The following is a 13,266-nucleotide window of genomic DNA, read 5'->3' on the forward strand; positions in this document are numbered from 1 at the left end:
CCCTGGGATATACCCCACTCTCTGAGGGTGTCTCAGGGAGAGTTGGGATAATGATTGACCCTGGCCGTGACCCTACTCTCTGAGGGTGTCTCAGGGGGAGTTGGGATAATGATTGACCCTGGCCGTGACCCCACTCTCTGAGGGTTTCTCAGGGGGAGTTGGGATAATGACTGACCCTGGGAGTGACCCCACTCTCTGGGGGTGTCTTAGAGGGAGTTGGGATAATGACTGACCCTGGGAGTGACCCTACTCTCTGAGGGTGTCTCAGGGGGAGTTGGGATAATGACTGACCCTGGGAGTGACCCCACTCTCTGAGGGTTTCTCAGGGGGAGTTGGGATAATGACTGACCCTGGGAGTGACCCCACTCTCTGAGGGTGTCTCAGAGGGAGTTGGGATAATGACTGACCCTGGGAGTGACCCCACTCTCTGAGGGTGTCTCAGGGGGAGTTGGGATAATGATTGACCCTGGCCGTGACCCTACTCTTTGAGGGTGTCTCAGGGGGAGTTGGGATAATGATTGACCCTGGCCGTGACCCTACTCTCTGAGGGTGTCTAAGGGGGAGTTGTGATAATGATTGACCCTGGCCGTGACCCTACTCTCTGAGGGTTTCTCAGGGGGAGTTGGGATAATGACTGACCCTGGGAGTGACCCCACTCTCTGAGGGTGTCTCAGGGAGAGTTGGGATAATGACTGACCCTGGCCGTGACCCCACTCTCTGAGGGTGTCTCAGTGGGAGTTGGGATAATGATTGACCCTGGCCGTGACCCTACTCTCTGAGGGTTTCTCAGGGGGAGTTGGGATAATGACTGACCCTGGGAGTGACCCCACTCTCTGAGGGTGTCTCAGAGGGAGTTGGGATAATGACTGACCCTGGGAGTGACCCCACTCTCTGAGGGTGTCTCAGGGGGAGTTGGGATAATGACTGACCCTGGGAGTGACCCCACTCTCTGAGGGTGTCTCAGGGGGAGTTGGGATAATGACTGACCCTGGGAGTGACCCCACTCTCTGAGGGTGTCTCAGGGGGAGTTGGGATAATGACTGACCCTGGGAGTGACCCCACTCTCTGAGGGTGTACCAGGGGGAATTGGGATAATGACTGACCCTGGGAGTGACCCCACTCTCTGAGGGTGTACCAGAGAGAGTTGGGATAATGACTGACCCTGGGAGTGACCCCACTCTCTGAGGGTGTCTCAGGGTGAGTTGGGATAATGATTGACCCTGGCCGTGACCCTACTCTCTGAGGGTGTCTCAGGGGGTGTTGGGATAATGACTGACCCTGGCCGTGACCCCACTCTCTGAGGGTGTCTCAGGGGGAGTTGGGATAATGACTGACCCTGGCCGTGACCCCACTCTCTGAGGGCGTCTCAGGGAGAGTTGGGATATGGAAAAGGCACATTTGCAATTCACACGTGTATAAAACACGCTTGTACAGGTGAAATAGGGCAAGTTAAGCGCCCAACAAATTAATTTAATTACTATTAACAAGACATTTATTTTAGTTTTAAAAAAGCATCATACTTTTACATTTGTTTTACTACCAATGACCCACATTACAACCTAACTACATAACGTTTTACTGTAGGTACCTGTGTGGATGGGGGGGGGCAGAGTCGTGCATTACAGTGTGTGAAGCCTACAGTTGGATTTTTAAACTCGCTTGTATGACTCTTTTATTTTAAAAACCCTGTTCCGTTTAAGCATGTTGGGAGGACTTTTGCGACCAGTAGACTAAGCAGATAGCCTACTTCTGAAAGTTGACTTGAACAGGTGAGACGTCACGTGACCACCCGTACACAGAAGTCAGTCAAGCAGTTGAACCGAGTCATGCCTTGGGAGTTATTATTTTTATTTAACTACAATTCCTAATGTTATATCCACTGGGGCTGGGTGATACGATATAATCCTAGGACCATAGCGCGTGCCTTGCGATTGAAAACTCGGAATAAGAAGGAAAGAGAACGATTTTACCTTACAAAATGACTTCGAACCAGTTGGCTTTCATTCTGACATGTACTTTATGGAACAGGATATCGGTGTGTGCTGGAGGTAAGATTATATTCTGTCATTTAATCTATTGACAATATTGTTTAATCGATTAAACGGAAAACCGATTCAATTGTATGTTATTTTATTGATCAGAAAATTTGACTTTTTTGGGGAGGGGAAGCTCTAATTTATCAACTTTACCGCATGCTATCGTGCGTAAAGCGCGAGAGGGTTCTTTTTTTGCTGAAGAATATGATTTGAGTTTCTTGCAAATTCCATTAGTATATACGGTATAAACATTATATTTAGTTTGAAATTCTTTGCACAGGTTGTTTATCACCAATAGGAAACGAACGAAAGTGACGACTCCTTGCGTCATAATGTCGAACGAACAGCCTATCTCTGTTTAAAGATACATTACTCATTAAAATAAATAGAATTAGAAGACAAGAGACAGTTGCCAATCAGTTGGAGAAGAGACAACCAATCAATGACAAGTACACATCTGTCGCCTCTCAACACTGCAACCTTTCAAGTGTCATTCAGTCATGAGTTCTCTAGTCCAGTCGGACACTAACGACGACAATTGCTCCAATCTGGACTTCGTACCCGGATATACAGCGCAGTGCTACCACCATGTTAATAATAAATCATATACAGAATGTTAAAACAGAGTGTGTTTTTGTGTGTATGTGCAGTGGTTGCTTTGTCAATTGGAAGGTTCCGGAAAAGGGTGGTGACCTGCGAGGCTCTGAGGGACCGGAACGCAGGAAAACAACACCATCTTTATAATAAATCATTGCATGCATTTACTTTATTGCTCATCTATCACACCAGTATTTCTACTTGCACATCGCCATCTGCTCATCTATCACACCAGTATTTCTACTTGCACATCGCCATCTGCTCATCTATCACACCAGTATTTCTACTTGCACATCGCCATCTGCTCATCTATCACACCAGTATCTCTACTTACACATTATCATCTTGCTCATCTATCACACCAGTATTTCTACTCACACATCGCCATCTGCTCATCTATCACACCAGTATTTCTACTTACACATTATCATCTTGCTCATCTATCACACCAGTATTTCTACTTACACATTATCATCTTGCTCATCTATCACACCAGTATTTCTACTTACACATCGCCATCTGCTCATCTATCACTCCAGTGTTAATTTGCTAAATTGTCATTACTTCGCTACTATGGCCTATTTATTGCCTTACCTCCTCACGCCATTTGCACACACTGTATATATACTTTATTTTTTTTCTATTGTGTTATTGACTCTACGCTTGTTTATTCCATGTGTAACTCTGTTGTTGTTTTTGTCGCACTGCTTTGCTTTATCCTGGCCAGGTCGCAGTTGTAAATGAGAACTTGTTCTCAACTGGCCTACCTGGTTAAATAAAGGTGTTCTCAACTAGCCTACCTGGTTAAATAAAGGTGTTCTCAACTAGCCTACCTGGTTAAATAAAGGTGAAATAAATGTAAAAATAGATAAATAATTAACCTCCCTTGGCACAGAGCAGTAGTGTAGATGCGCTTACAGAAGCTGCACACGCATTTCATGTAATTCCACATCATATTAGATGACTGGAGATTTTAATACCTTTATAAATTATCTGTCATTTACAGGCTACTCTGACACTGACGTCCTGAGAATCTGAGATCAATGAAAACGACCTTGTATTGAATATATGAAACGCCTAGGTGTGTGGAGACACTTATTGTACAATAAAGATTTCCAGTTTCACTGACTTAGCAGCGATGGTTGATGCACTCGTGCCAAAATCCTATCTCTCTCTTGTTCTACTTTGTAAAAACAATACTGTTCGCTCTATAGGTATATTTGGAAGTTGATAACATATTTGGTAGCCTACAGACAGATTGTCTTCTTTTTTTTCTGCAGAATCCATCTGCTTTCCAACCTATGTTTTTCCCGTGATGTCATTAGAGATTTTGCTAAAGGCCTGTTTTGACTGCGTGCGGTTTGTTTACCGAGACAGACTTGTCGTGCGTTCCCGACGGTAGGCAATGCCTTGTGATTGGACTAAACACAATACACAGCTAGACTATAACAAAAGAGAGAGCTATTGATCCTCTGTGGCTAAATCATAGGCCTACTACTCTTGCTGTACTATTCTGAATTATTTCATTGCTTTATCAACAGACAGTAATAATATAATTTTGGCAAACGTATTGGATTTGATAAGGGGTGCTGCGGTACCTCCAGCGCCCATCCCGCGGCTATGATTCCATAAGGAAATAAATGATTAAGTGCAACGCTGGGGAGATGAGAGTTGCAGGCTCATGTCTTCTCAGATCAGAGAGAGGAAGAGAGGTCATAGAAAGTGAATATCATTCTAGTTCTGAGCAATACATGCGCGCGTTTCTCTTTTACCCCGGTAATGGCCAGTGGCAACGCGTTGGTACCGGCTGCGCAAGCCATAAACCCGGGGCGGCCCAACACGAATCAATTCTTACAATATCAGGCACGTTTTCACATTACGTTTTTTAGGTGGAAGCACAACTACATAGGAGGAAACTTAAATGAAATCTGATTGATTTGATTATTTTTTTTAAAAATACATCGCAAACAGTTCGCGTGAACGCGGACGCACTCAATTCTTCATTGCTGCGACATACTTGCTTGTTGGGATATCTGATCACGTTAGGCAGCGTTTCATTTGGGGGAGATTTTCGGCACAGCACCTGTTCCTGGGAAATGTGTTCCGGGAAACGAAACAGTGCGGTTCAAATGAAACACTGTTGTGTGTACAACAGATGCATCCAATCCTAAGGAATTCCCCAGGGCCTCTTAGCTAGCCTGCTCTTTACCATACCTGAATATGTTGACAAACTGGTCATTGTAGAGGTTCTAACTGACAGACAGTGAGGGGAGGAAATCTATGTACTCCTGTTGTTCTTTATGCTGTGGGGGTTAAATGGTTAAAGGTTGCTTATACTAAAGGGATCTGGTGTTGCTCTTTATGGCAGTGTATGCTTGCAGATAAATTCATGACCAGTTTTTCCCCCCACTGCTAACAGTGGTGTTTTAGGGCTGCTATAGAACTACTCAACATCTAAACCAAATCAATACTCTATGGTTGTCTGCTAACAGTGGTGTTTTAGGGCTGCTATAGAACTACACTGTGGTTGTCCTGTATTCATTTCTGGTTGATTTGAAGTTGTCAAAAGAAATCAGAGGAGCCTGAAAAACAAGGAATTTATAGAACTAAATAACTGACTGTATGTCCTGCTCTTTAAACCCATATGGCCCCTTCTCTCCATTCTAGAACACCTGCTCTTTAAACCCACATGGCCCCTTCTCTCCCTTCTAGAACACCTGCTCTTTAAACCCACATGGCCCCTTCTCTCCCTTATAGAACACCTGCTCTTTAAACCCATATGGCCCCCTCTCTCCCTTATAGAACACCTGCTCTTTAAAACCATATGGCCCATTGTCTACCTTGAATAACTGGCTGTATGTCCTGTTTCCCCGTAAAGAACTGGCTGTATGTCCTGTTTCCCCCTTACAGCCAGTTCTTTAAGGGGGAAACAGGACATACAGCCAGTTCTTTAAGGGGAAACAGGACATACAGCCAGTTCTTTATGTTCTGTCTCCCCCTTAAAGAACTGGCTGTATGTCCTGTTTTCCAAAGGCATATGCTTCTGCTCTGACAGAACAGCTCATTATCCTACTTTCCCCAATGTTACATCTGATGCATTTGCTCCTCAGCGATTTGCTATTCCTCAAAGTACCCGTTTGCCCCATGAGGGAGCTGAGCTGCAAGTAAAAACAAACTGGGTGAAAAAGCAAACCAGTTCACCTTCACATTCCATTAAGTTGGCCTGTTCCAGTCACTGTGTAACCAGCAACAATACTGCCCACCTGCTCTGCTGAGTCATAAAGTACTGTTTATAGACGCTAGTCCTCTGCCTGAGCCCTAAATACCACCCTATTCCCTATATATAGTGCACTATTTTTGACCAGGGCCCTATAGAACCCAATTCCATATATAATACACTATTTTAGACCAGAGCCCTATAGAACCCTACTCCCTATATAGTGCACTACTTTAGACCAGAGCCCTATAGAACCCTACTCCCTATATAGTGCACTGCTTTAGACCAGAGCCCTATAGAACCCTATTCCCTATATAGTGCACTACTTTAGACCAGAGTCCTATAGAACCCTATTCCCTATATATAGTGCACTACTTTGACCAGGACTCATAGCCTGGACAATAGGGTACCATTTGGAGCATTATATGCAAAACATTTGCTCATAACTTTGCTCTGTGCTTACCTACCTACCTACTACCTACCTACCTACCAACCTACCTACCTACCTAGTTTTAGAACACCTAATCATTCAAGGGTTTTTCTTAATTTTTTTTTTACTATTTTCGACATTATAGAATAATAGTGAAGACATCAAAACTATGACATAACACATATGGAATCATGTAGTAATCAAAAAAGGGTTAAACAAATGGTAATAACCAAATAAATATAACATGGTAATAACCAAATAAATATAAAATGGTAATAACATGGTAATAACTAAATAAATATAACATGGTAATAACATGGTAATAACCAAATAAATATAACATGGTAATAACATAATAAATATAACATTATGGTAATAACATGGTAATAACCAAATAAATATAACATTATGGTAATAACATGGTAATAACCAAATAAATATAACATTATGGTAATAACATGGTAATAACCAAATAAATCTAACATTATGGTAATAACATGGTAATAACCAAATAAATCGAACATTATGGTAATAACATGGTAATAACCCAATAAATCTAACATGGTGGTAATAACATGGTAATAACCTATTAATAACAATAGTTTGATTATACCAAATGTGATCGTATTGTGATAGAATATCCTCGAGGTGGCCAACTCCGTAAACTATTGTCGTTCCTAACCAACTCCATAAACTATTGTCGTTCCTAGCCAACTCCATAAACTATTGTCGTTCCTAGCCAACTCCATAAACTATTGTCGTTCCTAGCCAACTCCATAAACTATTGTCGTTCCTAACCAACTCCGTAAACTATTGTCGTTCCTAGCCAACTCCATAAACTATTGTCGTTCCTAACCAACTCCGTAAACTATTGTCGTTCCTAGCCAACTCCATAAACTATTGTCGTTCCTAACCAACTCCGTAAACTATTGTCGTTCCTAGCCAACTCCATAAACTATTGTCGTTCCTAGCCAACTCCATAAACTATTGTCGTTCCTAGCCAACTCCATAAACTATTGTCGTTCCTAGCCAACTCCATAAACTATTGTCGTTCCTAGCCAACTCCATAAACTATTGTCGTTCCTAACCAACTCCGTAAACTATTGTCGTTCCTAGCCAACTCCGTAAACTATTGTCGTTCCTAGCCAACTCCGTAAACTATTGTCGTTCCTAACCAACTCCGTAAACTATTGTCGTTCCTAGCCAACTCAGAAGCTATTGTCGTTCCTAACCAACTCCGTAAACTATTGTCGTTCCTAGCCAACTCCGTAAACTATTGTCGTTCCTAGCCAACTCAGAAGCTATTGTCGTTCCTAACCAACTCCGTAAACTATTGTCGTTCCTAGCCAACTCCATAAACTATTGTCGTTCCTAACCATCTCCGTAAACTATTGTCGTTCCTAGCCAACTCCATAAACTATTGTCGTTCCTAGCCAACTCCATAAACTATTGTCGTTCCTTGCCAACTCCATAAACTATTGTCGTTCCTAACCAACTCCGTAAACTATTGTCGTTCCTAGCCAACTCCATAAACTATTGTCGTTCCTTGCCAACTCCATAAACTATTGTCGTTCCTAGCCAACTCCATAAACTATTGTCGTTCCTTGCCAACTCCATAAACTATTGTCGTTCCTAACCAACTCCGTAAACTATTGTCGTTCCTAGCCAACTCCTTAAACTATTGTCGTTCCTAGCCAACTCCATAAACTATTGTCGTTCCTAGCCAACTAGGAACTATTGTCGTTCCGTAAACTATTGTCGTTCCTAGCCAACTCCGTAAACTAATGTCGTTCCTAACCAACTCCGTAAACTATTGTCGTTCCTAGCCAACTCCGTAAACTATTGTCGTTCCTAACCAACTCCGTAAACTATTGTCGTTCCTAGCCAACTCAGAAGCTATTGTCGTTCCTAACCAACTCCGTAAACTATTGTCGTTCCTAACCAACTCCATAAACTATTGTCGTTCCTAACCAACTCCGTAAACTATTGTCGTTCCTAGCCAACTCAGAAGCTATTGTCGTTCCTAGCCAACTCCATAAACTATTGTCGTTCCTAGCCAACTCCATAAACTATTGTCGTTCCTAACCAACTCTGTAAACTATTGTCGTTCCTAGCCAACTCCGTAAACTATTGTCGTTCCTAGCCAACTCAGAAGCTATTGTCGTTCCTAGCCAACTCCATAAACTATTGTCGTTCCTAGCCAACTCCATAAACTATTGTCGTTCCTAACCAACTCCGTAAACTATTGTCATTCCTAGCCAACTCCGTAAACTATTGTCGTTCCTAACCAACTCCGTAAACTATTGTCGTTCCTAGCCAACTCCGTAAACTATTGTCGTTCCTAGCCAACTCCGTAAACTATTGTCGTTCCTAGCCAACTCCGTAAACTATTGTCGTTCCTAGCCAACTCCATAAACTATTGTCGTTCCTAGCCAACTCCGTAAACTATTGTCGTTCCTAGCCAACTCCGTAAACTATTGTCGTTCCTAACCAACTCCGTAAACTATTGTCGTTCCTAGCCAACTCCGTAAACTATTGTCATTCCTAGCCAACTCCATAAACTATTGTCGTTCCTAACCAACTCCGTAAACTATTGTCGTTCCTAACATAACATTATGGTAATAACATGGTAATAACCCAATAAATCTAACATGGTGGTAATAACATGGTAATAACCTATTAATAACAATAGTTTGATTATACCAAATGTGATCATATTGTGATAGAATATCCTCGAGGTGGCCAACTCCGTAAACTATTGTCGTTCCTAACCAACTCCATAAACTATTGTCGTTCCTAGCCAACTCCATAAACTATTGTCGTTCCTAGCCAACTCCATAAACTATTGTCGTTCCTAGCCAACTCCATAAACTATTGTCGTTCCTAGCCAACTCCGTAAACTATTGTCGTTCCTAGCCAACTCCGTAAACTATTGTCGTTCCTAACCAACTCCGTAAACTATTGTCGTTCCTAGCCAACTCAGAAGCTATTGTCGTTCCTAACCAACTCCGTAAACTATTGTCGTTCCTAGCCAACTCCGTAAACTATTGTCGTTCCTAGCCAACTCAGAAGCTATTGTCGTTCCTAACCAACTCCGTAAACTATTGTCGTTCCTAGCCAACTCCATAAACTATTGTCGTTCCTAGCCAACTCCATAAACTATTGTCGTTCCTAACCATCTCCGTAAACTATTGTCGTTCCTAGCCAACTCCATAAACTATTGTCGTTCCTAGCCAACTCCATAAACTATTGTCGTTCCTTGCCAACTCCATAAACTATTGTCGTTCCTAACCAACTCCGTAAACTATTGTCGTTCCTAGCCAACTCCGTAAACTATTGTCGTTCCTAACCAACTCCGTAAACTATTGTCGTTCCTAGCCAACTCAGAAGCTATTGTCGTTCCTAACCAACTCCGTAAACTATTGTCGTTCCTAACCAACTCCATAAACTATTGTCGTTCCTAACCAACTCCGTAAACTATTGTCGTTCCTAGCCAACTCAGAAGCTATTGTCGTTCCTAGCCAACTCCATAAACTATTGTCGTTCCTAGCCAACTCCATAAACTATTGTCGTTCCTAACCAACTCTGTAAACTATTGTCGTTCCTAGCCAACTCCGTAAACTATTGTCGTTCCTAGCCAACTCAGAAGCTATTGTCGTTCCTAGCCAACTCCATAAACTATTGTCGTTCCTAGCCAACTCCATAAACTATTGTCGTTCCTAACCAACTCCGTAAACTATTGTCATTCCTAGCCAACTCCGTAAACTATTGTCGTTCCTAACCAACTCCGTAAACTATTGTCGTTCCTAGCCAACTCCGTAAACTATTGTCGTTCCTAGCCAACTCCGTAAACTATTGTCGTTCCTAGCCAACTCCATAAACTATTGTCGTTCCTAGCCAACTCCATAAACTATTGTCGTTCCTAGCCAACTCCGTAAACTATTGTCGTTCCTAGCCAACTCCGTAAACTATTGTCGTTCCTAACCAACTCCGTAAACTATTGTCGTTCCTAGCCAACTCCGTAAACTATTGTCATTCCTAGCCAACTCCATAAACTATTGTCGTTCCTAACCAACTCCGTAAACTATTGTCGTTCCTAACATAACATTATGGTAATAACATGGTAATAACCCAATAAATCTAACATGGTGGTAATAACATGGTAATAACCTATTAATAACAATAGTTTGATTATACCAAATGTGATCGTATTGTGATAGAATATCCTCGAGGTGGCCAACTCCGTAAACTATTGTCGTTCCTAACCAACTCCATGAACTATTGTCGTTCCTAGCCAACTCCATAAACTATTGTCGTTCCTAGCCAACTCCATAAACTATTGTCGTTCCTAGCCAACTCCATAAACTATTGTCGTTCCTAGCCAACTCCGTAAACTATTGTCGTTCCTAGCCAACTCCGTAAACTATTGTCGTTCCTAACCAACTCCGTAAACTATTGTCGTTCCTAGCCAACTCAGAAGCTATTGTCGTTCCTAACCAACTCCGTAAACTATTGTCGTTCCTAGCCAACTCCGTAAACTATTGTCGTTCCTAGCCAACTCAGAAGCTATTGTCGTTCCTAACCAACTCCGTAAACTATTGTCGTTCCTAGCCAACTCCATAAACTATTGTCGTTCCTAGCCAACTCCATAAACTATTGTCGTTCCTAACCATCTCCGTAAACTATTGTCGTTCCTAGCCAACTCCATAAACTATTGTCGTTCCTAGCCAACTCCATAAACTATTGTCGTTCCTTGCCAACTCCATAAACTATTGTCGTTCCTAACCAACTCCGTAAACTATTGTCGTTCCTAGCCAACTCCGTAAACTATTGTCGTTCCTAACCAACTCCGTAAACTATTGTCGTTCCTAGCCAACTCAGAAGCTATTGTCGTTCCTAACCAACTCCGTAAACTATTGTCGTTCCTAACCAACTCCATAAACTATTGTCGTTCCTAACCAACTCCGTAAACTATTGTCGTTCCTAGCCAACTCAGAAGCTATTGTCGTTCCTAGCCAACTCCATAAACTATTGTCGTTCCTAGCCAACTCCATAAACTATTGTCGTTCCTAACCAACTCTGTAAACTATTGTCGTTCCTAGCCAACTCCGTAAACTATTGTCGTTCCTAGCCAACTCAGAAGCTATTGTCGTTCCTAGCCAACTCCATAAACTATTGTCGTTCCTAGCCAACTCCATAAACTATTGTCGTTCCTAACCAACTCCGTAAACTATTGTCATTCCTAGCCAACTCCGTAAACTATTGTCGTTCCTAACCAACTCCGTAAACTATTGTCGTTCCTAGCCAACTCCGTAAACTATTGTCGTTCCTAGCCAACTCCGTAAACTATTGTCGTTCCTAGCCAACTCCATAAACTATTGTCGTTCCTAGCCAACTCCATAAACTATTGTCGTTCCTAGCCAACTCCGTAAACTATTGTCGTTCCTAGCCAACTCCGTAAACTATTGTCGTTCCTAACCAACTCCGTAAACTATTGTCGTTCCTAGCCAACTCCGTAAACTATTGTCATTCCTAGCCAACTCCATAAACTATTGTCGTTCCTAACCAACTCCGTAAACTATTGTCGTTCCTAACATAACATTATGGTAATAACATGGTAATAACCCAATAAATCTAACATGGTGGTAATAACATGGTAATAACCTATTAATAACAATAGTTTGATTATACCAAATGTGATCGTATTGTGATAGAATATCCTCGAGGTGGCCAACTCCGTAAACTATTGTCGTTCCTAACCAACTCCATGAACTATTGTCGTTCCTAGCCAACTCCATAAACTATTGTCGTTCCTAGCCAACTCCATAAACTATTGTCGTTCCTAGCCAACTCCATAAACTATTGTCGTTCCTAGCCAACTCCGTAAACTATTGTCGTTCCTAGCCAACTCCGTAAACTATTGTCGTTCCTAACCAACTCCGTAAACTATTGTCGTTCCTAGCCAACTCAGAAGCTATTGTCGTTCCTAACCAACTCCGTAAACTATTGTCGTTCCTAGCCAACTCCGTAAACTATTGTCGTTCCTAGCCAACTCAGAAGCTATTGTCGTTCCTAACCAACTCCGTAAACTATTGTCGTTCCTAGCCAACTCCATAAACTATTGTCGTTCCTAGCCAACTCCATAAACTATTGTCGTTCCTAACCATCTCCGTAAACTATTGTCGTTCCTAGCCAACTCCATAAACTATTGTCGTTCCTAGCCAACTCCATAAACTATTGTCGTTCCTTGCCAACTCCATAAACTATTGTCGTTCCTAACCAACTCCGTAAACTATTGTCGTTCCTAGCCAACTCCATAAACTATTGTCGTTCCTTGCCAACTCCATAAACTATTGTCGTTCCTAGCCAACTCCATAAACTATTGTCGTTCCTTGCCAACTCCATAAACTATTGTCGTTCCTAACCAACTCCGTAAACTATTGTCGTTCCTAGCCAACTCCTTAAACTATTGTCGTTCCTAGCCAACTCCATAAACTATTGTCGTTCCTAACCAACTCCGTAAACTATTGTCGTTCCTAGCCAACTCCATAAACTATTGTCGTTCCTAACCAACTCCGTAAACTATTGTCGTTCCTAGCCAACTCCATAAACTATTGTCGTTCCTAACCAACTCCGTAAACTATTGTCGTTCCTAGCCAACTCCATAAACTATTGTCGTTCCTAGCCAACTCCATAAACTATTGTCGTTCCTAGCCAACTCCATAAACTATTGTCGTTCCTAACCAACTCCGTAAACTATTGTCGTTCCTAGCCAACTCCGTAAACTATTGTCGTTCCTAACCAACTCCGTAAACTATTGTCGTTCCTAGCCAACTCAGAAGCTATTGTCGTTCCTAACCAACTCCGTAAACTATTGTCGTTCCTAGCCAACTCCATAAACTATTGTCGTTCCTAGCCAACTCCATAAACTATTGTCGTTCCTAGCCAACTCCGTAAACTATTGTCGTTCCTAACCAACTCCGTAA

General features: G+C 42.2%; 1 protein-coding gene across 2 annotated transcripts in view; it reads left to right on the forward strand.

Annotated features, from left to right (window-relative positions):
- The first annotated feature begins 1,577 nt into the window (after positions 1-1,577).
- The window catches only part of sigirr (single immunoglobulin and toll-interleukin 1 receptor (TIR) domain), a 24,566-nt gene continuing 12,877 nt past the window's right edge, over positions 1,578-13,266 (forward strand). Inside the window, exon 1 of one of the 2 annotated variants that reach the window (XM_036961124.2) lies at positions 1,578-2,048. In XM_036961124.2, coding sequence (XP_036817019.2) covers positions 1,979-2,048 — 70 coding nt within the window. In that variant the 5' untranslated portion in view covers positions 1,578-1,978. The remainder of the gene's footprint in view (positions 2,049-13,266) is intronic. The other variant, XM_090217457.1, reaches the window with a different exon arrangement.

This window comes from Oncorhynchus mykiss, chromosome 2 (assembly GCF_057628025.1).
Source record: "Oncorhynchus mykiss isolate SJ-2025 chromosome 2, ASM5762802v1, whole genome shotgun sequence".
In the NCBI taxonomy this organism is placed as follows: Eukaryota; Metazoa; Chordata; class Actinopteri; order Salmoniformes; family Salmonidae; genus Oncorhynchus; species Oncorhynchus mykiss.